Source organism: Oncorhynchus masou, chromosome 31, assembly GCF_036934945.1.
Source record: "Oncorhynchus masou masou isolate Uvic2021 chromosome 31, UVic_Omas_1.1, whole genome shotgun sequence".
Classification (NCBI taxonomy): Eukaryota; Metazoa; Chordata; class Actinopteri; order Salmoniformes; family Salmonidae; genus Oncorhynchus; species Oncorhynchus masou.
The window spans coordinates 27,151,167-27,178,748 of NC_088242.1; the positions used below are offsets into that span (position 1 = coordinate 27,151,167).

Below are 27,582 nucleotides of genomic sequence, written 5' to 3' on the forward strand. Positions count from 1 at the left end.
CATTCGATTAACCCCTAGCGAGCAACCAGACATTACTACAAATTGGGAGCCACGTGGAAGCCCTTGATTAATTAAGCACATCAGTGGTGGTCTTATTCCAACATGTCAACATGAAATGTGGGGCAACCGTGGCATGGCGGATTGATAATTGGTCTGCCTGTTCTGATCCATCATTAATGATTGAATTGAACCCACCAACGTTACCTGCTGCTAATTGATTAGAAAATAAGTACGTTGTCACTCTTTAGAAGTCATTGATTTTAATTGGTGTGCAAACGGAGTGGCAGAGAAGTTGATTTGTGGTGCAAGGGAGATGGTTGTTCTTTTAGCTTTAATGGTCTTCACTGGTGCTGCGAATTTCCAGAGACTTTGCGATACGATATTATCATGATACTTTGGTGCCGATATGTCTTTTGAATCTCTATATGTATTGCGATTCAATGTTCCAACCACTGCTGCAGAGTGTCAAGCGAGAGTTATGAGAACAAGTTTTGATCAGTCATGGAAATAAGTGCCCAAAAACAAATTGGCTCCCTATTTAAAAGATGGAGAGCAAACTATGAAGGACAAATACTGGCTTTTTGGTGCAGGTATAGCAAACTGGCACAAAAATAATATTGTGTTGTCAGAACAATACGATATACCATAAAATAATATCTCCATATGTAACTCTAGATTTATGTTTTTCTCCCATTACTATTTTTCACACTGTTAGTGATTAATATCCCCGGGGTTGTGCTCATTTAACAGGACTACTCTCGGTCTGAAGAAATACAATTCAAGTGATTTGAACACTTACATTTTCTAACACATTGCATATAAAAACTGTAAAAATGTATGTCAATTTATTTCACTATTTTTCTCAATCCAGTATGCTTTGTTAAAACCACAAGTGTCATACTCATTCCACGGAGGGCCAAGTGTCTGCGTGTTTTCGATCCTCCAATGTACTTGATTAAGGTAATTAATTAGTAAGGAACTATCCACACCTGGTTTTCTAGGGCATAAAAAACAAAAACCTGTGGACACTCGGCAACCCTCCCTCCGGTCTTCCATTTCTGTCCCTCCTTATCTTCTATACATTTCCCTGCCCATCCTCTTCTCAGATGGGTATGGCGGGTAACCCAGGCCCCTATGGAGTTCCCTATGGTGAGCAGCAGGCAGGCCAGGGCCTAGGGGGAGCAGGGCTGGGCCCTCCGCTCCAGAACAAAGGCTCCATGCCCAACAGCCTGGCCCAGTTCAGCATGGACAAGAAGAGCCAGCCCATGCAGGGCATGGCTGCCATGGTAAGGAAGTTAGCTAGCTAGTCTCATACCTATCATTTCAAACTTCTGTCATGGATGCTGCCTTTTTTTGTACCAGTCAACCACACTGACCAACCCTGAACAAACTCTCACAGTTGCAGTAACTTGTATATTTTCAATTATTTTATTTCTTCTTCCTCCCCTCTATCCTCAGGCCACACAGCAGTCTGCCACAGGTGTGGGCGGTGGAGCCGGAGGCACTGCAGGGTTGGTCCCCAACGCCCAGGGAGGCCTGGGGCCCGCTGTGTCTGCAGCAGCTGGGGCGCCCCCTACAGCCGACCCCGAGAAGCGCAAGCTGATCCAGCAGCAGCTGGTACTCCTGCTCCATGCACACAAGTGCCAGCGGCGGGAGCAAGCCAACGGGGAGGTGCGCCAGTGCAACTTGCCACACTGCCGCACCATGAAGAACGTCCTCAACCACATGACCCACTGCCAGGCCGGCAAGTCCTGCCAGGGTGAGCTGATAAGACCCAGAATAGATGGACCTGCAAGATGGTTCCCTGTCACACCTTTACTTAAGATATGTATGATATTCATCAAGAGCTCTCTGAAGTAATCACCACAATCTTTTTCTCACCCTTTTTCTTTTGCTTGTCTCTGCTCCTTTGTTCTCTCCTTCCTTAGTGGCTCACTGTGCGTCATCCAGACAGATCATCTCTCACTGGAAGAACTGTACGCGGCACGACTGTCCTGTCTGCCTGCCGCTCAAGAATGCCGGGGACAAGAGGAACCAGCAGTGTGAGTGTCTATCTGCCTATCAAACAATACTTTTTTCACTACCCCGCTCTCCCTCAGTCTGTTAGCTGGCTCGTGTAATAGTAGTACGCGTCTCATCTTAGGTTTAGAGAGCCGTCAAGTTTTAACTCATTCAAGTAATGTCTATGGATGTACAGTGTGTTCAGACCCCTTGACTATTTCCACATATTGTTATGTTACCACCTTATTCTAAAATGGATGAAATGAAACATTTTCCTCTTTAATCTACACACACTACCCCATAATGACAAAGCAAAATGTTTTTGCAAATGTATGAAAAAATAAACAAACCGATACAATATTTACATAAGTTTTCAGACCCTTTGCTATAGGACTTGAAATTGTCCACCTGTGGTAAATTCAATTGATTGGACATGCTTTGCAAAGGCACATACCTGTCTATATAAGTTTGCACAGTTTACAGTGCATTTTAGAGCAAAAACCAAGCCAAGAGGTCGAAGGAATTGTCCGTAGAGCTCCGAGACAGGATTGGGTCGGCACCAATCTGGGGAAGGGTACCAGAAGAAGTTTGTAACCACCAAGACTTTTCTTAGAGCTGGCTGCACGGCCAAACTGAGCAATCGGGGGAGAAGGGCCTTCGTCAGGGAGGTGACCATCATCCCGATGGTCTCTGACAGCTCCAGAGTTCCTCTGTGGAGATGGGAGAACCTTCCTGAAGGACAACCATCTCTGCAGCACTCCACCAATCAGGCCTTTATTGTAGAGTGGCCAAACGGAAGACACTTCTCAGCGGCAGGGACTGGGAGACTAGTCAGGATCGAGGGAAAGATGAATGGAGCAAAGTACAGAGATCCTTGATGAAAATCTTAGGAGTGCTCAAGACCTCTGACGGGGGCGATTGTTCACCTTCCAACAGGACAGCAACCCTAAGCACACAGCCAAGACAACGCAGGAGTGGCATCGGGACAAGTCTCTGAATGTCCTTGAGAGGCCCAGCCAGAGCCCGGACTTGCACCCGATCGAACATCTCTGGAGAGACCTGAAAATAAATGTGCAGCAACGATCCCCATCCATCTTGACTGAGCTTGTGAGGATCTGCAGAGAAGAATGGGAGAAACTCTCCAAATACAGGTGTGCCAAGCCTGAAGCGTCATACCGAAGACAACTTGAGGCTGTAATCGCTGTCATAGGTGCTTCAACAAAGTACTAATAAAGGGTCTGAACACTTATTAATAATCCTGTCTCTACAGCTCTGCTAGGAGGTGCTGGTGTAGGTCTGGGTAGTTCCCTGGGCTCGGTGCCTGGAGGCCAGCCCAGCTCCGGCAATCTCAACCCCCCCAGCCAGATCGACCCCAGCTCAATTGAAAGGGCCTACGCCGCCCTGGGCCTCACTTACCAGGGCACCCAGATCCAGAGCCAGCCCAACCAGGCTTCTCTGCCCTCACAGGGTCTGCAGGGACAGCCGGGCATGAGGCCGCTCAACCCTATGGGTAAGCTGTTAGTAGACCTGATTATCTTTTAGACAACTGTGTTTTTTTTACCCCCATTTCAAAGTCTGTGCCTTTAAACATCTGGCGTATTTAAAAAAAAATTTTTTTTTTTTTTATATCTGACTCAATGCCATAGGTTAGCAAGTGGCCGGGTTCTACATGTTTCAATATTCAGGTGTCCTGTCCCCTTTAAAAAGAGAGTGCCAGTGTTTTACCTTCGAAAATACAGAGAAAAGAGTCCCGTTTTGAGAATCGTGTTATTATTGGTTTAAATCATGTACTACAACAGGAGTGTGCATGGTCCTCTTGGGTTTTGAAGCTGTAACCAGTCTGCCCATAATAGTAAGGTTACACTGTTGCTTTGCCTAACTGAAACCGCCCCCTTTTGTCCACTTTAATGGGAATTACGCACACACGTTTTATTTGTCTGTATTTTGGTGTAGTGGACTTTTTTTTTGAGTCACTTGAAAATATAACGTGTGATGGGAGTAATTTCCATCATTGACTTCTAAGTAATGTTTTAACAACTTTATTCTCATAACCACAAACAAAAGGCCATGTTGAATATTATTTGTGGAAAATCCGTGTGTGTGAATGTTTATTTCACCATGTTAGGGGGTAACCCAATGGGGGTGAATGGAGGAATGGGTGTTTCACCCCAGAACCAGCAGGCCAGCCTGCTGCAGGATACCATGCTCCACCTCAACATGAACTCCCAGGGGTGAGTAGCAGACCTGCCTTAAAATATAATTATTTGCTCTCTTAAATACTTCTACCTGCACTTGATTGAGCATGCCTGGTGCAATAGAATTGTCCCAGAACTGCAAATCTCATCCACCGATCTGACACTTCAGTCAGGCACATTTTGTTCTCTCTGTGTGTTCTAGTCTGATGAATGATGCGGGTGGGACGGGTAACATGGGCTCCATGCCCATGGCGACCCCACCCTCTGCAGCGGGTATGAGGAAGAGTTGGCATGAGGACATCACCCAGGACCTGAGGAACCACCTGGTGCACAAACTGTAAGTGGCTGGGAGGGACAATACAGCCTCTGGATGTTACCTAAAAACACCTTGTCTCTGGGGACCCATACGCCTGTCATCGATGGGGGGAAAAATGGTTCTGCATTTAATACATTTTGACAACAACCCTCCATAATTTCATAAACCTTTTTAATTTGCACATGTAGTAGGAAGCTAAGTGTTTGTTTCTTGGGCTTCAGGAATGTGACTGATTTGAAGGTATAAGGCATGTCAGTGAACAAATGCCGTGGTCAAGGCTACTAGTGGAGCTTACCCGGGTTTTCAAAAGCGCATAGCAGACCGAGAGCCTAATGCTTCTTAGGTAAATCAAATGTTATCGGTCACATACATATATTTAGCAGATGTTGCGGGTGTTGCGAACTGCTTGTGTTCCTTGCTCCAACAGTGCAGTAGTATCCAACCATTCACAATGCACACAAATCTAAAAGAATGGAATTAAGAGCTATATTATAATGAGCAATGTCGGAGTGGCATTGACTAAAATACAGTAGAAAAGAATACAGTATATACAGTTGAAATCTGAAGTTTGCATACACCTTAGCCAAATACATTTAAGCTCAGTTTTTCATAATTCCTGACATTTAATCCTAGTAAAAAATGCCCTGTTTTAGGTCAGTTAGGATCGCCACTTCATTTTAAGAATGTGAAATGTCAGAAAAATAGTAGAGAATGATTTATTTCAGCTTTTATTTCTTTCATCACATTCCCAGTGGGTCAGAAGTTTACATACTCAATTAGTATTTGGTAGCATTGCCTTTAAATTGTTTTACTTGGGTCAAATGTTTTGGGTAGCCTTCCACAAGCTTCCCACAATAAGTTGGGTGAATTCTGGTCCATTCCTCCTGACAGAGCTGGTGTAACTAAGTCAGGTTTGTAGGCCTCCTTGCTCACACTCACCTTTTTCAGTTCTACCCACACATTTTCTATAGGATTGAGGTCAGGGCTTTGTGATGGCCACTCCAATACCTTGACTTTGTTATCCTTAAGCCATTTGGCTCAACTTTGGAAGTATGCTTGGGTCATTGTCCATTTGGAAGACCCATTTGCGACCAAGCTTTAACTTCCTGACTGATGTCTTGAGATGTTGCTTCAATATATCCACCTAATTTTTTTTTCCCTCGTGATGCCATCTGTTTTGTGAAGTGCACCAATCCCTCCTGCAACAAAGCATCCCCACAACATGATGCTGCCACCCCCTTGATTCATGTTTGGGATGGTGTTCTTCGGCTTGCATGCCTCCCCCTTTTTCCTCCAAACATAACGACGGTCATCATGGCCAAACGGTTATATTTTTGTTTCATCAGACCAGAGGAAATTTCTCCAAAAAGTACAATATTTTTTCCCCCATGTGCAGTTGCAAACCGTAGTCTGGCTTTTTTTATGGTGGTTTTGGAGCAATGGCTTCTTCCTTGCTGAATGGCCTTTCAGGTCATATTGATATTGGACTCGTTTTACTGTGGCTATATACTTTTGTATCTGTTTCTTCCAGCAGCTTCCAAAGGTCCTTTGCTGTTGTTCTGGGATTGATTTGCACTTTTCAACCCAAAGTACGTTCATCTCGAGGAGACAGAATGCGACTCCTTCCTGAGCAGTATGACTGCTGCGTGGTCCCATGGTGTTAATACTTGCGTACTATTGTTTGTACAGATGAACATTGTACCTTTTCAGGCATTTGGTAATTGTTCCCAAGGATGAACCAGACTTGTGGAGGTCTACAAACATTTTTTTTTCTGAGGTCTTGGCTGATTTCTTCAGATTTTCCCATGATGTCAAGCAAAGAGGCACTGCTTTTGAAAGGTAGGCCTTGAAATACATCCACAGTTGCACCTCCAATTGACTCAGGCTAACTGACATCATTTATCAGAAGCTTCTAAAGCCATTACATAATTTTCTGGAATTTTCCAAGCTGTTAAAAGGCACAATCAACTTAGTGTATGTAAACTTCTGACCCACAGGAATTGTGATACTGTGAATTATAAGTGAAGTAATCTGTCTGTAAACAATTGTTGGAGAAATGACTTGTCATGCACAAAGTAGATGTCCTAACCGACTTGCCAAAACTATAATTTGTTAACAAGAAATTTGTGGAATGGTTGAAAAACGAGCTTTAATGACTCCAACCTATTTAAACTTCCGACTTCAACTGTACATATGAAATGCGTAAAGCTTTATGTAAACATTTATTAAAGGGTGATTCTATGTATGTAGGGCAGCATCCTCTAATGTGCAGAGTTGAGTAACAGGGTGGTAGCCAGCTAGGGATGGCTAATTAACAGTCTGATGGCCAGTTGAGAGAGAGAAGCTGTTTTTCAGTCTCTCGGTCCAAGCTTTGATGCACCTGTACTAATCTCGCCTTCTGAATGATGACATGTCGAACAGGCCGTGGCTCAGGTGGTTAATGTACTTTTTGGACTTCCTGTGGCACCAGGTGCTGTAGATCTCCTGGAGGGCAGGTATTTTGCCCCCGGTGATATGTTGGGCAGACTGTACCACGCACTGGAGAGCCTTGCGGTTACGGGCGGTGTAGTTGCCGTACCAGGTGGTGATACAGGATGCTTTCAATTGTGCATCTGTAAAAGTTTCTGAGGGTCTTTGGGGCCAAGCCAAATTTCTTCAGGCTCTTGGGGTTGCAGAGGGGCTGTTGCGCCGCCTTCATTCTCTGTGTGGGTGAACCATTTCAGGTTGTCAGTGACGTGTTATCCGAGGAACTTGAAGCTTTTCAACTTCTCCACCGTGGTCCGGTCGATGTGGATAGTGGCGTGCTTCCTCTGTTTCCTGAAGTCCACCATCTGCTCCTTTTGTTGACGTTGAGTGAGGGGTTATTTTCCTCGTCATTGTTGGTAATCAGGCCTACTACCGTTCTGTCTGCAAAGTTGATGATTGAGGTGTGCATGGTCATGTGTGAACAGGGAGTACAGGAGGGAGCTGAGCACGCATCCTTGTGGGGGCCCCAGTGTTGAGGATCAGCAAAGTGGTGTTTCATACCTTCACCAGCTGGGGGTGACCCATCAAGAAGTCCAGGATGCAGTTGCACAGGGCAGGGTTCAGAACCAAGGCCCAAGCTTAATGATGAGCTATAGTCAATGAACAGCTTTCTTACATAGGTATTCCTCTTGTCCAGATGGGATAGGGTGGTGCGATGGCGATTGCATCGTCTGTGGATCTATTGGGGCGGTATGCAAATTGTAGTTGGTCTAGGGTGAAGGTGATATAATCTTAACTAGCCTCTCAAAGCACTTCATGATGACAGAAGTGAGTGCTACAGGGCGATAGTTTAGTTCAGTTACCTTTTTGCTTTCTTTGGTAGAGGACATCTTGAAGCAAATGAGGACAGCAGACTGGGATAGGGATGCAGCCTTGCAAGGTTTAACATGCTTAAATGTCTTACTCATGTCAGCCACGGAGAACGAGAGCCCACAGTCCTTGGGAGCGTGCCGCGTCGGTGACTCTTATCCTCAAAGCGGACGAAGGTGTTTAGCTTGTCCGGGAGCAAGATGTCGGAGTCCAACGATGCTGGTGTTCCCTTTTTCTCATCATTGGTTGTTTGTAGACCCTGACACATACATCTCTAGGGATGCAACGGTGCACCGTATGTTATCAAACTGTTCGGTACACCTCCTAAGGTTCAATACGCACACATGAATTACGGTATACCTGTCATTTTCCTATAATGTCCAAAACTTGCTTATTGCGGAGCAGACTACATGCACGTCGTACATTCAGATCCACAGAACCAGATGCGCGGCTTGTGGATGTTAGGGGGCTCCTGAGGGCTGACAAACTTTACTCCACAGCGACGTCTCAATTTAGTGACCGCAAACCGCCCCCCATAAACAACTAATGGATGATTTGCAATGACATTTCAGTAGGAAACATCCCCTGAAGGGGCCCCATGAAGAATGGGGAAACTAAAAACAAATACTCTCTCAGCTCCATGACAATGGCTAGCGAGAGAGGGAAGCCAATTTGAAGAGGCACCGACATCTTTTAAATCCTCTGTGTTGGAACATTTTAGATTCAGCGTTCAATACGATGACGAGGATAAGAAGACTTTTAACAAAGTACAGTCTGCAAGCATTGCTTTGCCACTGTTGGCTACTCAAGTGTAAACACTTCTAACGTGTCGCCGCCATCACCTGGCCGTATCCCTTGCAGGTGGAGCTGGAGCAAGCAGAGTCCACTCGTTAGCGAAAACACAATGTCACAACACAAGTATGTATTCCATCAACAATTTGTGACAAATTCAGAAAAACAAAGAAATTATGAAAGCAGTGGGGGTATTCGTAGCCAAAGACTTGCAGTCCTAGTCGGTGGTTACTGACTTGGGATTTTGTCGCCTGATTTTTAAAAATGTAAACGCGTTACGATGTCCCCTCCCTCACATTTCAGCAGCATAGTAATTCCCAAACTCTGAAACATCACAGAGAAATTGAAAAAGGATGTCAATTCAATCTAACTCTCTCCACTGATAGTTGGACCTCCAGAGCAACTCAAAGCTACTTCGCTGTGACGGATCACTATGTTCTGGATTGGGAGATGACGAGCTACAGGTTGTCAAAGCTTAGAATAGTTAGTTTTTCTATGCTTGATTTCATACAGTAGAGACAGAAACCAGGCCTAGTCAGTCATGCTGCCATTTTTCTGAATGGAAAGGTATTTTTTTGTCTGAGTTTATTATAAAGATACCGAAACGTACCATTACCGTGGCCCACAAACTGATACATACCGAAGTGTATGTCCACTTTACCATTGCATCCCTTTGTCTGAGCTGTTGAAATGCGACTCCACTGACTCTGTATTGACGTTTTGCCTGTTTGCTGTCAATCCACGTTTTTTGTTTTGAGTAGGTTTTAACTTCTTGCGTCGAGCAATCCGGGATCCTATTTATAGCCTCAAGCTCATTAGCATAACGCAACGTTAACTATTTATGAAAATCGCAAATGAAATGAAATAAATATATTTGCTCTCAAGCTTAGCCTTTTCTTAACAACACTGTCATCTCAGATTTTCAAAATATCCTTTTCAACCATTGCTAAACAAGCATTTGTGTAAGAGTATTGATAGCTAGCGTAGCATTTAGCGGGCAACATTTGCACAAAAACCAGAAAAGGATTCAAATAAAATCATTTACCTTTGAAGAACTTCGGATGTTTTCAATGAGGAGACTCTAGGTTACATAGCAAATGTTCAGTTTTTCCTGAAAGATTATTTGTGTAGGAGAAATCGCTCTGTTTTGTACATCACTTATGGCTACCAAAAATAAAATGAAAATTCAGTCACCAAAACGCCGAACCTTTTTACAAATTAACTCCATAATATCGACTGAAACATGGCAAACGTTGTTTAGAATCAATCCTCAGGGTGTTTTTCACATATCTCTTCATTGATATATCGTTCGTGGAAGTCTGCTTTCTTCTCTGAATTAAATGGAAAAATACTTGCAGCTGAGGTTTACGCACCAATTTCGACGCAGGACACAGGGCGGACACCTGGTAAATGTGGTCTCTTAAGGTCAATCTTCCAATGATATGCCTACAAATACGTCACAATGCTGCAGACACCTTGGGGAAACGGCAGAAATTGTGGTCTCATTCCTGGCGCATTCACAGCCATATAAGGAGACATTGGAAAACAGCGCTTCAAAAATTTTTGCTCATTTCCTGTTTGAAGTTTCATCTTGGTTTTGCCTGTAGCATCAGTTCTGTGGCACTCACAGATAATATCTTTGCAGTTTTGGAAACGTCAGTGTTTTCTTTCCAAAGCTGTCAATTTATATGCATAGTCGAGCATCTTTTCGTGACAAAATATCTTGTTTAAAACGGGAACGTTTTTTATCCAAAAGTGAAATACTGCCCCTAGAGTTCAGATGTTAATTTACTTTAAATATTGCAGCCCTTTTGTGTGGGCTATTAGCCTGGCAATCTGCTGAGTTCAATGTAGATTGTGCCTGAATTTATCCTCAAGCAGACTACTTTTTTCCTAATTGATAGGCTATTTGATTTGTATTTTTTTTACAAGGTTTATAAATGGTAGCTAAATATATTATATACAGTTGAAGTCGGAAGTTTACATACTGGAGTCATTTACTTGTTTTTCAACCATTCCACAAACATCTTGTGAACGAACTATAGTTTTGGCAAGTCGGTTAGGACATCTACTTTGCGCATGACACAAGTAATTTTTCCAACAATTGTTTACAGACAGATTATTTCACTTATAATTCACCATGTCACAATTCCAGTGGGTCAGAAGTTTACATACACTAAGTTGACTGTGCCTTTAAACAGCTTGGAAAATTCCATAAAATCATGTCATGGTTTTAGAAGCTAATTGACATAATTGGAGGTGTGGATGTATTTCAACGCCTACCTTGAAACTTGGTGCCTTTTTCGCTTGACATCATCAGAAAATCAAATCAGCCAAGACCTCAGAAAAAAAAATTGCAGACCTCCACAAGTCTGGTTCATCCTTGGAAGCAATTTCCAAACGCCGGAAGGTACCATGTTCATCTGTACAAACAATAGTACGCAAGTATAAATACCATGGGACCACTCAGCCGTCATACCGCTCAGGAAGGAGGCGCATTCTGTCTCCTTGACACGAACGCTCGTTGGTGCAAAAAGTGCAAATCAATCCCAGAAGCACAGCAAAGGACCTTGTGAAGATGCTGGAGGAAAAAATATTTATATCCACAGTTAAGGAAGTCCTATATCGAAAAGCTGCTCAGCAAGGAAGAAGCCACTGCTCCAAAACCGTCATTAAAAAATGCCAGACTATGCTTTGCCCCCCCCCTCCATGTGCAGTTGCAAACAAACTTTTTGAAGAAATGTCCTCTGGTCTGATGAAACAAAAATAGAACTGTTTGGCCACGATGACCATTATGTTTGGAGGAAAAGGGGGAGTTTGCAAGCCAAAGAACACCATCTCAACTGTGAAGCACGGGTTGGCAGCATCATGTTGTGTGGGTGCTTTGCTGCAGGAGGGACTGGTACACTTCACAAAATAGATGGCCACTTGAAGGAAATGTGTGTATATATTGAAGCAACATCTCAAGACATCAGTCAGTAATTTAAAGCTTGGGTCGCAAATGGGTCTTCCAAATGGACAATGACCCCAAGCATACTTCCAAACTTGTGGACAAATGGCTTAAGGACAACGAAGTCCAGGTATTGGCGTTGCCATCACAAAGCCCTGACCTCAATCCTATAGAAAGTTTGTGGGCAGAACTGAAAAGCGTGTGCGTGCAAGGAGGCCTACAAACCAGTTCTGTCAGGAGGAATGGGCCAAAATTCATCCAACTTATTGTGGGAAGCTTGTGGAAGGCTACCCAAAACATTTGACCCAAGTAAAACAATTTAAAGGCAATGCTACCAAATACTAATTGAGTGTATGTAAACTTCTGACCCACTGGGAATGTGATGAAAGAAAAAGCTGAAATAAATCACTCTACTATTATTCTGACATTTCACATTCTTAAAATAAAGCAGTAATCCTAAGACAGACATTTTTTTTACAAGGATTAGATGTCAGCAATTGTGAAACTGAGTTTAAATGCATTTGGCTAAGGTGTATGTAGACTTCAACTGTAGCAATAGATTGTACACTCACTGCAGAATGAAACAGTCCCTAGTAATTGTAGTGTTTTGAGGGTGGACTGTCTGTATTTGCCATTTAATAGACACCACCAAGCTGGGAGAGCTTGCCTGGAAACCTGACTTTGAATTGCGTTGTATTCTACATGGGCAGACCACTACAAGCCAAAATGTTGAATAAAATTATATTTTAACATACTTCACTGTTTGTCTGTGCGGTTGGTCCTTTTGGCGCTAGGAATGTGCTCTGGTAGTGCTTTTCGTTTTCTATCACCTGAAGCCTGCTCAGAACCATGGAACATGTGCACGAGCTCTGCAAGGATGTCGGAGTCTTGTGCAGGTGTTAACTTGTGCACATGCTTCAGGTGATAGAAATCTGAATTCACTACCAGCACTTGGAAAGTTTATGTAATTGTACTTTCCTGTGGAAATATTGTCATATTCCTACAGCCAAAAGGACCAACAACACGGGCAACCTGTAAGGTACTGGGGGTTACAGGGAAACTGCGCCAGTGGTCACATTTTTAAATAAAAAATTAAATGTAATACTTTTTAGAACGGTAACCTTATCGGTGTCCTTAAAAAAAAAAATGACTTAAACCAGATATAAAGTATGTAGAAAAGATAAAGGAGCTGTTTGTTATCTTAGAACTAACAATCACCTAAATAAAAACTAGACTCGCCGAGAACCTGAAAAATGTCATGGCATTGGGACCCCATTGATTTTTATAATATTTGAGTCACTCAGATGGCTCATGCCATGTATAAGGACATGGCAAAATGTGAAGAATTGCAAGAAAAAATGCTTTAAAAACTGCAACATTGTGTCTGCGGCCAAGAGGGCCTATATTTTTTGGGGGGGTCAGAAGTTCGCCATGCCCAATGCTTTGCCACCACTGTAAGAACATTGGAAAATTGAGTTGCTAGACAAATAGTCAATACACTGAACAAAAATTTAAACGCAACATGTTATGCCTTGGTTCCATCTGGACAAGCGGAATACCTATGTAAGAATTATGTTTATTGACTGCGTGGCTCAGCCCCCTCCTGTACTCCCTGTTCACCCATGACTGCGTGGCCATGTACGCCTCCAACTCGATCATCAAGTTTGCAGACGACTCAACAGTAGTAGGCTTGATTACCAACGATGAGACCGCCTACAGAGATTGGGTGACGGCTCTGGGATTGTGGTGCCGGGAAAATTACCTCTCACTCAACTTCAACAAAACAAGGGAGATGATCATGGACTTCAGGAAACAGCAGAGGGAACACACCCCCCCCCCCCCCCCCCCCCATCCATGTCGAAGGGGCAGCAGTAGAGAAGGTCAAACGCTTTAAGTTCCTAGGCGTACACATTTGATAAACTGAAATGGTCCACCCGCACAGACAGTGTGGGGAAGAAGGTGCAACGGAGCCTCTTCAACCTCAGGAGGCTAAAGGAATTTGGCTTGTCACCTTAAACCTTCACAAACTTTTACAGATGCACAATTGAAAGCATCCCGTCTGGCTGTATCACTGCCTAGTACGGCAACTGCACCGCCCTCAACCTCAGGGCTCTCCAGAGGGTGGTGCGGTCTGCCCAACGCATCAACAGAGGCAAACTACCCACCCTCCAGGACACCTACAGCACCCGATGTCACAGGAAGGCCAAAAAGAGAATTAAGGACAACTACCACTCGGGCCACTACATGTTCACCCTGCTATCATCCAGAAGGCGAGGTCAGTACAGCGCATCAAAGCTGGTACAGAGACCTCTATCTCAAGGCCACCAGACTGTTAAACAGGCATCACTAGCACATTAGAGGCTGCTGCCTATTGGCATAGACTAGAAATCACTGGCCATTTTAAGGAATGTAACATTAGTCTTTTGAGTAATGCCAGATATGTAAACATTATTAATCTCGTATGTACTGTTTTTCTATACTATTCTACTGTATCTTAGTCCGTTCCACTCTGACATCGCTCGTGTGTGTGTATATAGTCTTAATTCATACCATCTTAGATGTGTTGTTGGGTATATGTTGTGTATTTTGTTAGATCTTTCTGCACCGTCGACGCAAGAAGCACAGGAATTTCAGTACACCCGCAATAACATCTGCTAATCATCTGAATGTGACCAATAAAATTGTATTTGTTTCATGAGCTGAAATTGAAGATCCCACACTCACAAAGCATATTCCTCAACTTTTGTGCTAAAATTAGTTTACATCTCTGTTAGTGAGAATTTCTCCTTTGCCGAGATTATCTAGCCACTTGACAGGTGTGGCATATCAAGAAGCTGATTTAAACAGAACAATCATTACACAGGTGCACCTTGTGCTGGGGACCAAAAGCCACTATAAAATGTGCCGTTTTGTCACAACACAATTCCACAGATGTCTCAAGTTTTGAGGGAGTGTGGCAATTGGCAGGAACAGGCCACAGTTTCACAGTAAACTCACATCCTCTGATCCATGCAGCGTACAACTATAGAAAACAGACTGACAAACACTCATCACGTTCACCACTGTCAACCAGCTCAGACACAGCAAGCTGTGATTCAGTCCGCTTACAACACACTTCACTGTTCTATCTCCTCTAACTTTCCTCTAGAAGGATTATCTCAGTGGAAAAAAATAAAAGTTAAGGGTTTATTTTAACTGAAATTTGCATTACATCGTACTCTCGTTCACATATCCACCCCCAGTTTCCATAATGTCTGTTTCTCTGTGTAGGGTGCAAGCCATCTTCCCGACCCCGGACCCCGCTGCTCTGAAAGACCGGCGGATGGAGAACCTGGTGGCGTACGCTAGGAAGGTGGAGGGGGACATGTATGAGTCAGCCAACAGCAGGGTAAGCTGCTACACTGAGTAAAGATGCTCTTTTACTGAATTTCTGATTGTGGGACCAACTTCAGACCATACTTACTGCCTGGAATAAAAATAAACTACTGTATTGTTTTGTCTATTCCTATGTTCTAATGTTCCCCCTCTCCTTTACACAATTTCCCTTTCTCAAAATGATCCCTCTTCTATCATTCTCTCTCTAACCTTCATTTACCTCACTGTCTCCTTCACGCTTTCTTAATTTCTGATTCCTCTTCCCAGGCGGAGTACTACCACCTGTTGGCTGAGAAGATCTATAAGATCCAAAAGGAATTGGAGGAGAAGAGGCGAACGCGGCTCCAAAAGCAGGGTATGTTGATGTCTACATCAGGGCGCACATGTAATTTTACAGAACAGTTTTGGGACATAAAAATACTAAATCGCCAAGAATTCAGCAAAATTAGAATAATTCAGGAAATCTGTTTGAAGTATTTCTACAAATAAAGAGGTGATCGTGTCTCAATGTAATCAAGGTATGATGTTATTTTCAAATACGTTTTAGTTTTGGACTTGTGGTCATTTTGCTGGGTACAAATTTGTATAATTATGTTCTGGCCACCTGACCATCTGCTCGGACATAACTCGTCCCATTTCTGAGTCTAGTTGCCTACCCCTGCTTTGTAGTGCGATAACAGCAAGACATCCTCTCTTCCTTATCTCCATCTTCTCACCTCTGCACTCCTACAGATGGTCCCCTCCCTGACCCCTCTCTGGTGCGGCCCAGTGGACCCAACCAGATGGTGACTAGGATGCAGAATCCGGCAGGTGAGTCCATGGGGCCAGGAGAGGGGGGTTGCCACACAGAGACACAACATTACTGGGCTGGTTTGTGTTTTAAGCTGGCACTGTATGGTTGCTGTCTTGCAAGCTCCGAAACAACTGCTATTTTGTGATTCCTTTTGGTGTTTATCTTCTTTACGGAATGTATCCGCTATCAGTTCTTATGATTGACAAGAACTTTTGGACGTCAGATCGTCAGTTTCTAACTTCAATTCTGACATCGACTCATCTGCTTTGGGTTCTTTGTGTACCTCCAACCCAGTCTTCAGGCTACCCAAGAGGAAATGTGGGTTAAAAAGAGGCAAGAGAGCAGCGTCCTGGTGAGACTAATGCTAAGGGAAAACCAGCCACCACTTCCCTCCATTCTGTTGAAGTCTGTTTTCTGAAACATGGGTTTCGGACAAGGTACCCCCGTGGCTTTCCAACTTGATGGATTATCCATTCCCCGAGTGAACAGGACATTGGATTAAAGGAAATCCAGAGGAGGAGGGGTATGTCTCTTCATCAACAACAAATGGTGTGCAGAATCTAGCGCAGTGCAAGTCTCAACCTATTGTTCACCCGTCTTGGAATACCTCATGGTCAAATGTTGACCCTTCCACCATCCGAGAGTTTTCATCTGTTATCGTGACTGCTGTATATGGGTATTTCTATAAATAAAGGGGCCAATGTGTGACATCGGTGTCTAAATTTCAAAATGGTTTGATATACAGTACCAGTCAAGCTTGGGCACCTACTCATTCAGGAGTTGTTATTTTTTACTATTTACTACATTGTAGAATAATAGTGAAGACATCAAAACTATGAAATAACACGATCATGTAACCAAAAATGTGTTAGACAAAAATATATTTGAGATTCTTCAAAGTAGCCACCCTTTGCCTTGACAGCTTTGCACAGTTGGTGTTCTCTCCACTGGCTTCATGAAGTAGTCACCTGGAATGCATTTCAATTAACAGGTGTGCCTTAACTTCTTACGGCTAGGGTTTCCGTTTTCAGCGACAACATTCCACTGAAAAGGCAGAGCGCGAAATTCAAAAATATTTTTTACAAATATAACTTCCATACATTCACAAGTGCAGTACACCAAATTAAAGCTTTACTTCTTGTTAATCTACCCATCATGACCGATTTCAAAAAGGCTTTACAGCTAAAGCACACCATATGATTATGTTAGGTCAGAGCCTAGTCAAACGCATCCAGCCAAAGAGAGGAGTCACAAAAAGCAGAAATATAGAGAATGAATCACTAACCTTTGATTATCATCAGATGGCACTCATAGGACTTCATGTTAACCAATACATGTTTGTTTTGTGAGATAAAGTATATATTTATATCCAAAAATCTGTTTATTGGTGCTTTATGGTCAGTAATGTTGTCTCAAACATCCAACGAATTTTCAGAGCTACATGAATTTACAGAAATAGCAATAAACATTGCTAAAAGATACAAGTATTATGCACAGAATTATAGATATACTTCTCAATGTTTATTAACTCTTGGAAGTGCTTGCACAACGGATAGTAACATCTCATCCTGTGTTCTTGGAATCTGAATATCTGGACTTGTCCAGTGACTGAGAAAGATCAGCTGACAACAGGGGAAAGTCCTTGTGGCGGCACGGAGAGACGGCTGACAGGAGGGAATAGACCCCACTGGGACAGTCATGGGGTAGCTTCCCATTTCTGTAGTTTCCCATGCTTCGCAGTATGTTGGAAACACCCGCTTTAGCTACAGAAAGTCAACATACGAGAATACCCCTAGAGTCTGCGAGAGTGGGGGCGGAAGATGACTCATTGGCTGACATGGTAACGACTGGACTGGAAACGACTACGAGTAATGAGAGCACAGCACAAGAGAACACCACAGCAACTGTCACAAGTTCTGCTGCAACAGTGGGCCACAAACAGATGCAGGTATGTGTCTGTGGTTGGAGGAAAGTTACATCACACCATGGGCTGAGGATCCACCAGGGGAAAAAGGGGTGTTTGGGTAAAGAGAGACAGAACTCGCATTGATTACTTTCTGCGAAAGCGATCAAATCAGTCGAATGAAGCACAGCAACTGGACGCAAACCATAGTTTGCAGTGCATCAGTACCACTGTCATGGAGGACATAAACTCAAGCACCGAAGTAGCAACTGAGGTGGAACCAACAACAGGAGTGGAACTCACCCAGCCTCCCAGACCTGCAGTCGAGAGGAGACTACCAGGGCACAGACCGTATGTGAAGTGGCCTGGCGCCAGTGACAAGAAGTTGTGGGAAACAGTGAATACTGACCTTACTTTGACCCTCGAGACTTCGAGGCACAGTGGAGAAGAAGTTGGAGAGGATGGGGGACATCATCTATGAGTACGGGACAGAAAGATTTGGAGTGGAAGAGGCAAAAGGCGGGAGAAAGGTTCCAACCCCACCAGTTTCCAGGAGGCAACAAGAAATCAAGCGCCTCGTTCAAGAAAGGCAGCAGCTTAAGAAACAGTGGAAGAAGGCCTCGGAAGTGGAAAAGGAGGGCATAGAGGCACTTCAGGCTAACATCAAAACCCGGTTGGCATCCCTCCGTAGAGCAGAGAACCTACGGAAACGCAGAAGGAAGAAAGAACAAACTAGAACTCGATTCTACAAAGATCCTTTCAAGTTCCTTAGTCTCTTCACAAAGGAAAAAAGTGGAGCTCTAAAAACAACAAAGACCTAGAGGAGCACCTGAGAACAACAAACGTTGACTCAAAGCGACATGAACATCTGGCCATCCCATCAGATATCCCACCCATTGAACCCCGGAACATCATATTGAGATCAGCCCTCCGACATGGAAAGAGGTGGAAAACACAGTTCGACGGGCAAGAACAGCATCAGCCCCGGGGCCAAATGGAGTCCCGTACAAAGTGTATAAGAACGCACCAGACGTCCTGAGGTTCCTCTGGAGGCTTATGAGAACAGCTTGGCAGAAGAAGATAATACCCAAAGTGTGGCGTAGGGCAGGCGGGGTCCTGATCCCTAAGGAGAAGGATGCAGTGAACATCAGCCAATTCCGCCCAATCTCCTTATTGAATGTCGAGGGTAAAATCTTCTTTAGGGTCATTGCCCAGAGGATGGCCGAGTACCTGCAAAGGAATGCGTACGTCGATACATCTGTACAGAAGGCAGGAATATCAGGGTTCTCTGGCTGCTTGGAACATTCCAGCATGATCTGGTACCAGATCCAAATGGCCAAGGTGGAGAAAAGGGACCTCCATGTAGTCTTCCTCGACCTCGCCAATGCATTTGGCTCTGTGCCCCATGAACTCCTGTGGTCTGCCTTCAGATTTTTCCACATACCGGACACCATCACAAACCTGGTGAAGTCGTACTTCCAGGATCTGCAGTTCTGCTTCACCACCTCAGAGTTCACCACCTCATGGCAGTGCCTGAATGTAGGTATAATGGCGGGATGTACCATTTCTCCGTTGGCATTCACAATGGCAATGGAGGTTATCATCAGATCCTCAAAATGGGTTGCTGGTGGACAGCGAGTCGACTCTGGTTTCCGCCTCCCTCCACTCAGAGCCTACATGGACGACATTACAACATTGACCACCACTGTCCCATGCACCAGGAGACTGCTCAGAAAACTCGAGGAGAACATCAGCTGGGTCCGTATGAAGATTAAACCATCCAAGTCACGCAGCATCTCGATTGTGAAGGGAGTACTCTCTGACCTGAAATTCTTCATCGGAGATGACCAAATCCCAACAGTGTCTGAGCAGCCGGTAAAAGCCTTGGAAGGTGGTATGATGCAAGCCTGAAGGACAAAGACCAGGTGCAACAGCTGCGCAAAGACATCAGTAGTAGCCTACAGTCCATCGAAAACACCCAGCTACCTGGAAAGTTAAAGGCCTGGTGTCTGCAGTTTGGTCTCCTACCCTGGGTGTTGTGGCCCTTAGCACTGTATGAGGTTCCAATCTCAACAGTGGAGAAGATGGAAAGAGGAGTCACAGGCTACTTAAAGAAGTGGCTCGGAGTTCCACGATGCCTTACCACCATAGGCCTCTATGGAGGTGGTGTCCTCAAGCTGCCACTCACCAGTCTAACAGAGGAATTCAAGTGTGCAAAAACCAGGCTCCAGATGACACTGAATGAATCTCGAGACCCAGTGGTGAGCAACAACGCGCCGACCTTGGCAACTGGGCGCAAATGGAGGCCAGGAAAAGCAGTCCAGGAGGCAACAGCAGCCCTCAGACATGCTGACATTGTGGGTCATGTTCAGCAAGGAAGAGGAGGCCTTGGGCTAACTAGCCGTGCTGCTTGGAGTAAGGCCACTGCACCAGAGCGGCGGAAGATGGTAGTGCAGGAAGTACGCCATCAGGAGGAGGCTGCAAGGAGGGCCAAGGCAGTCTCTCTTGCCAAACGGGGACAGTGGACTCGATGGGACAGTGTGGAGAAGAGGAAGATCAGCTGGAAGGATCTGTGGGCCATGGAAGCGAGGCGGTTGAGCTTTTCAATCAGAGCAACATATGACGTCCTTCCAACACCAGTTAATCTTCACCAATGGTATGGTGAAGATCCGGACTGTGCCCTCTGTTCCATGCCAGCCAACCTCAGGCACATTCTCACAGGGTGCAAAACAAGCCTCACCCAAGGACGCTACACTTGGCGTCACAACCAAGTCCTTAAAAACCTTGCGTCCGCCCTGGAGGACAAGCGAGCTGCCACCAACTCCCTACCACCCACAGCAGCATCACACTCCTTACGGACAAACTTTGTCCGCGAAGGGGTTAAACCACTGAAGAGCGGCTCTACACCATTAGAGCGAGACCAGCTGCGCTTGGCCCGCGACTGGAAAATGCTAGCTGACATTGGCCGGCAACTTGTGTTTCCTCCGGAGATCGCAACCACCACCCTAAGACCTGACATGGTGCTCTGGTCCCGTTCACTCAATAAGGTCTTCATCATTGAGCTCACAGTACCCTGGGAAAACTCAGTAGATGAGGCTTATGAGCGAAAACATCTGCGCTATGCTGATCTAGCTGCCGAAGCACGGCATCATGGCTGGAACACAGAAGTCCGACCAGTGGAGGTGGGCTGCAGAGGTTTTGTGGCAACATCTACAACCAGACTGCTTAGAGACCTGGGAATTAAGGGCCAGAGCCAGCGTTCGGCAATCAAAGCTGTATCAGAGGCGGCAGAAGGCAGCAGTCAGTGGCTCTGGATGAAGAGGAAAGACCCCAGCTGGGCCCCGAAGTGAGAGGGCCAGGAGGTATGAGGTCAACAATGCTTGACTCAGGGAGGAGGACGCCCCTGCCATGCATAGTCCCATGGGATGTTGGCTATCAACAACAAGGCAACTCCTATGACTAATTGGGAATGGGACGCAAGAGTAGGATTGATCACCCTGTCGCTGGCCGCCTTTGGGGAGGGTGTATAGTGTGAAAGGCCGAAACACCCTAGGAACCAAAGGTACACTACTGACGATGCGCTCCCCAAATTTCACCACGTTCACTGTTTATTAACTCTTGGAAGTGCTTGCACAACGGATAGTAACATCTCATCCTGTGTTCTTGGAATCTAGATATACTTCTCAATGCAACTGCTGTGTCAGATTTTAAAGGAACGGGGAAAAAAACGGAAACCATGCATGAGTTCGGCGCTCAGACACAAAAACAAGCCATGTTGTGGAGTCAACAAAAGTCAGAAATAGCGTTATAAATATTCACTTACCTTTGATCTTCATCGGAATGCACTCCCAGGAATCCCAGTTCCACAATAAATGTTTTGTTTTTGTTCGATTAAGTCCATTTATGTCCAAATACCTCCTTTTGTTAGCGCGTTTAGTAAACAAATCCAAACTCACGAGGCGCGGTCAAGTCAAGGCGAAAGTGCAGATGAAAAGTTGAAAAAGTTATATTACAGTTCATAGAAACATGTCAAAAGATGTATAGAATCAATCTTTAGGGTATTTTTATCATGAATCTTCAATGTTCCAACCAGAGAATTCCTTTGTCTTTAGAATTGCAATGGAACGCAGGTCGCTCTCACGGGTATGCGCGTGATCAGCTCATGCCACTCTGGCAGACCTCTGGTTGAATCAGCTCTCATTCACCCCCACTTCACTGTAGAAACCTCAAACAACGTTCTAAAGACTGTTGACATCTAGTGGAAGCCTTAGGAAGTGCAATATGACCCCAAAGACACTGTATAGGCAATGAGTTAACCTACAAACCTCAGATTTCCTGGTTGGATTTTCTTCATAGGTTTTCACCTGCCATACGAGTTCTGTTCTACTCAGACGTCATTCAAACAGTTTTTTTCTATCCAATACTACTAATAATATGCATATATATTAGCTTCAGGGCCCGAGTTGCAGGAAGTTTAATCTGGGCACGCTTTTCATCCAAATGTGAAAATGCTGCCCCCTATTCCAAACAGATTAAAAGTTAATTTGTGGAATTTCTTTCCTCAACCTCTTATGGTATAGGGGACGGTTGCGTCCCACCTGGGGAAAAAAACAGGGAAAATGCAGCGCGGCAAATACCAAAAATGATATAAAAATCTAACTTTCATTAAATCACACATGTAAGATACTCAATTAAAGCTACACTTGTTGTGAATCCAGCCAACATGTCAGATTTTAAAAAGGCTTTTCGGCGAAAGCATAAGAAGCAATTATCTGATGACAGCACAATGTCAACAAAGAGTAGCATATTTCAACCCTGCAGGCGCTACACAAAACGCTGAAATAAAATATAAAAACATGCATTACCTTTGACAAGCTTCTTTTGTTGGCACTCCAATATGTCACAAACATCACAATTGGTCCTTTTATTTGATTTGAATTCCGTCCATATATATATCCAAATGTCAATTTATTTGACGCGTTTGATCCAGGAAAAAAAACGGCTTCCACAAAACGCAACGTCACTACAAAATGTTTCAAAATTTGCCTATAAACTTTGCCAAAATATTTCAAGCTACTTTTGTAATACAACTTTAGGTATTTTTAAACGTTAATAATCGATCAAATTGTAGATGGCGCAATCTGTTTTCAATACAGGAAGTACATTTAACATTACATTTAAGTCATTTAGCAGACGCTCTTATCCAGAGCGACTTACAAATTGGTGAATTCACCTTCTGACATCCAGTGGAACAGCCACTTTACAATAGTGCATCTAAATCATTTAGGGGGGGGTGAGAAGGATTACTTTATCCTATCCTAGGTATTCCTTGAAGAGGTGGGGTTTCAGGTGTCTCCGGAAGGTGGTGATTGACTCCGCTGTCCTGGCGTCGTGAGGGAGTTTGTTCCACCATTGGGGGGCCAGAGCAGCGAACAGTTTTGACTGGGCTGAGCGGGAACTGTACTTCCTCAGTGGTAGGGAGGCGAGCAGGCCAGAGGTGGATGAACGCAGTGCCCTTGTTTGGGTGTAGGGCCTGATCAGAGCCTGGAGGTACTGCGGTGCCGTTCCCCTCACAGCTCCGTAGGCAAGCACCATGGTCTTTGTAGCGGATGCGAGCTTCAACTGGAAGCCAGTGGAGAGAGCGGAGGAGCGGGGTGACGTGAGAGAACTTGGGAAGGTTGAACACCAGACGGGCTGCGGCGTTCTGGATGAGTTGTAGGGGTTTAATGGCACAGGCAGGGAGCCCAGCCAACAGCGAGTTGCAGTAATCCAGACGGGAGATGACAAGTGCCTGGATTAGGACCTGCGCCGCTTCCTGTGTGAGGCAGGGTCGTACTCTGCGGATGTTGTAGAGCATGAACCTACAGGAACGGGCCACCGCCTTGATGTTAGTTGAGAACGACAGGGTGTTGTCCAGGATCACGCCAAGGTTCTTAGCGCTCTGGGAGGAGGACACAATGGAGTTGTCAACCGTGATGGCGAGATCATGGAACGGGCAGTCCTTCCCCGGGAGGAAGAGCAGCTCCGTCTTGCCGAGGTTCAGCTTGAGGTGGTGATCCGTCATCCACACTGATATGTCTGCCAGACATGCAGAGATGCGATTCGCCACCTGGTCATCAGAAGGGGGAAAGGAGAAGATTAATTGTGTCGTCTGCATAGCAATGATAGGAGAGACCATGTGAGGTTATGACAGAGCCAAGTGACTTGGTGTATAGCGAGAATAGGAGAGGGCCTAGAACAGAGCCCTGGGAGACACCAGTGGTGAGAGCGCGTGGTGAGGAGACAGATTCTCGCCACGCCACCTGGTAGGAGCGACCTGTCAGGTAGGACGCAATCCAAGCGTGGGCCGCGCCGGAGATGCCCAACTCGGAGAGGGTGGAGAGGAGGATCTGATGGTTCACAGTATCGAAGGCAGCCGATGGGTCTAGAAGGATGAGAGCAGAGGAGAGAGAGTTAGCTTTAGCAGTGCGGAGCGCCTCCGTGATACAGAGAACAGCAGTCTCAGTTGAATGACTAGTCTTGAAACCTGACTGATTTGGATCAAGAAGGTCATTCTGAGAGATAGCGGGAGAGCTGGCCAAGGACGGCACGTTCAAGAGTTTTGGAGAGAAAAGAAAGAAGGGATACTGGTCTGTAGTTGTTGACATCGGAGGGGTCGAGTGTAGGTTTTTTCAGAAGGGGTGCAACTCTCGCTCTCTTGAAGACGGAAGGGACGTAGCCAGCGGTCAGGGATGAGTTGATGAGCGAGGTGAGGTAAGGGAGATGGTCTCCGGAAATGGTCTGGAGAAGAGAGGAGGGGATAGGGTCAAGCGGGCAGGTTGTTGGGCGGCCGGTCGTCACAAGAAGCGAGATTTCATCTGGAGAGAGAGGGGAGAAAGAGGTCAGAGCACAGGGTAGGGCAGTGTGAGCAGAACCAGCGGTGTCATTTGACTTAGCAAACGAGGATCGGATGTCGTCGACCTTCTTTTCAAAATGGTTGACGAAGTCATCTGCAGAGAGGGAGGGGGGGGAGGAGGATTCAGGAGGGAGGAGAAGGTGGCAAAGAGCTTCCTAGGGTTAGAGGCAGATGCTTGGAATTTAGAGTGGTAGAAAGTGGCTTTAGCAGCAGAGACAGAGGAGGAAAATGTAGAGAGGAGGGAGTGAAAGGATGCCAGGTCCGCAGGGAGGCGAGTTTTCCTCCATTTCCGCTCAGCTGCCCGTAGCACTGTTCTGTGAGCTCGCAATGAGTCGTCGAGCCACGGAGCGGGAGGGGAGGACCGAGCCGGCCTGGAGGATAGGGGACATAGAGAGTCAAAGGATGCAGAAAGGGAAGAGAGGAGGGTTGAGGAGGCAGAATCAGGAGATAGGTTGGAGAAGGTATGAGCAGAGGGAAGAGATGATAGGATGGAAGAGGAGAGAGTAGCGGGGGAGAGAGAGCGAAGGTTGGGACGGCGCGATACCATCCGAGTAGGGGCAGTGTGGGAAGTGTTGGATGAGAGCGAGAGGGAAAAGGATACAAGGTAGTGGTCGGAGACTTGGAGGGGAGTTGCAATGAGGTTAGTGGAAGAACAGCATCTAGTAAAGATGAGGTCGAGCGTATTGCCTGCCTTGTGAGTAGGGGGGAAGGTGAGAGTGTGAGGTCAAAAGAGGAGAGGAGTGGAAAGAAGGAGGCAGAGAGGAATGAGTCAAAGGTAGACGTGGGGAGGTTAAAGTCGCCCAGGACTGTGAGAGGTGAGCCGTCCTCAGGAAAGGAGCTTATCAAGGCATCAAGCTCATTGATGAACTCTCCGAGGGCACCTGGAGGGCGATAAATGATAAGGATGTTAAGCTTGAAAGGGCTGGTAACTGTGACAGCATGGAATTCAAAGGAGGCGATAGACAGATGGGTAAAGGGAGAAAGAGAGAATGACCACTTGGGAGAGATGAGGATCCCGGTGCCACCACCCCGCTGACCAGAAGCTCTCGGGGTGTGCGAGAACACGTGGGCGGACGAAGAGAGAGCAGTAGGAGTAGCAGTGTTATCTGTGGTGATCCATGTTTCCGTCAGTGCCAAGAAGTCGAGGGACTGGAGGGAGGCATAGGCTGAGATGAACTCTGCCTTGTTGGCCGCAGATCGGCAGTTCCAGAGGCTACCGGAGACCTGGAACTCCACGTGGGTCGTGCGCGCTGGGACCACCAGATTAGGGTGGCCGCGGCCACGCGGTGTGGAGCGTTTGTATGGTCTGTGCAGAAAGGAGAGAACAGGGATAGATAGACACATAGTTGACAGGCTACAGAAGAGGCTACGCTAATGCAAAGGAGATTGGAATGACAAGTGGACTACACGTCTCGAATGTTCAGAAAGTTAAGCTTATGTAGCAAGAATCTTATTGACTAAAATGATTGAAATGATACAGTACTGCTGGAGTAGGCTAGCTGGCAGTGGCTGCGTTGTTGACTTTGTAGGCTAGCTGGCAGTGGCTGCGTTGTTGACACTACACTAATCAAGCCGTTCCGTCGAGTGTAATAGTTTCTACAGTGGTGCTATTCGGGGGCTAGCTGGCTAGCTAGCAGTGTTGATTACGTTACGTTAAAAGAACGACAATAGCTGGCTAGCTAACCTAGAAAATCGCTCTAGACTACACAATTGTCTTAGATACAAAGACGGCTATGTAGCTAGCTAGCTACGATCAAACAAATCAAACCGTTGTACTGTAATGAAGTGAAATGAAAATGTGATACTACCTGTGGAGCGAAGCGGAATGTTGACCGGGTTGTTGAAGTTTAATTCGGTAGACGTTGGCTAGCTAGCTAGCATTATCTCCTACGTTAAGGACAACAAATAGCTGGCTAGCTAATCTCGGTAAATTAAGATAATCACTCTAAGTCTACACACTCTAAACTACACAATTATCTTGGATACGAAGACAGCAAAGACAACTATGTAGCTAGCTAACACAAGTAAACAAACCATGCTCCTTTTTACGTCTTGTGCAACTCTCAATAGTGTAACGTTGGTCATGGATGTGCTTCTTCATTGCACAAATGAATAACCTCAACCAAATTCTAGACTGGTGACATCCAATGGAAGCGGTAGGAACTGAAGACAGGTTTCTAAGAAATATCCCATGGCAATGACAACTCGGAACAGTCGGAGGCAAAAAACAACATTCTGAACAGTTAGTCCTCAGGGTTTTGCCTGCTACATAAGTTCTGTTACTCAGACATGATTCAAACAGTTTTAGAAACTTCAGAGTGTTTTCTATCCAAATCTATGAATAATATGCATATCTTATATTCCTGGCATGAGTAGCAGGAAATTGAAATTGGGCACGCTATTTATCCAAAACTGAAAATGCTGCCCCATATACCTTAACAGGTTAATGCATTTGAGCCAATCGGATGTGTAGTGACAAGGTAGGGGTGGTATACAGAAGATCGCCCTGTTTGGTAAGAAAAAAGTCCATATTATGGCAAGAACAGCTCAAATAAGCAAAGAGAAATGACAGTCCATTACTTTAGGACATGAGAAATTTTAAGAACTTTGAAAAAGTATAAGTGCAGTGGCAAAAACCATCAAGCGCTATGATGACATTTGCTCTCATGAGGACCGCCACAGAAAAGATGACCCAGGGCTCCCGAGTGGCGCAGTGGTCTAAGGCACTGCATCTCAGTGCAAGAGGTGTCACTCCAGTCCCTGTTTAGAGTCCAGGCTGTATCCCTTCCGGCCGTGATTGGGAGTTCCATAGGGCGGCGCACAATTGTCCCAGCGTCGTCTGGGGTAGGCCGTCATTGTCAATAAGAATTTGTTTTTAACTGACTTGCTTAGTTAAAGGTTAAGTAAAAATGTTCTGTTGCAGAGGATTAGTTCATTTAGTTACCAGCATCAGAAAATGCAGCCCAAAATAAATGCTTCGGAGTTCAAGTAACAGACACATCTCAATATCAACCGTTCAGAGGAGA

General features: G+C 45.3%; 1 protein-coding gene across 1 annotated transcript in view; it reads left to right on the forward strand.

The window, feature by feature from the left end:
• Positions 1-27,582, forward strand: part of LOC135523712 (histone acetyltransferase p300-like) — a 57,352-nt gene that overhangs the window by 3,738 nt on the left and 26,032 nt on the right. The window contains 9 exon segments of the mRNA XM_064950553.1: positions 1,107-1,286; positions 1,459-1,759; positions 1,929-2,042; positions 3,272-3,511; positions 4,127-4,232; positions 4,399-4,533; positions 14,861-14,978; positions 15,233-15,320; positions 15,698-15,775. Of these exon segments, the coding sequence (XP_064806625.1) occupies positions 1,107-1,286; positions 1,459-1,759; positions 1,929-2,042; positions 3,272-3,511; positions 4,127-4,232; positions 4,399-4,533; positions 14,861-14,978; positions 15,233-15,320; positions 15,698-15,775 (1,360 nt within the window).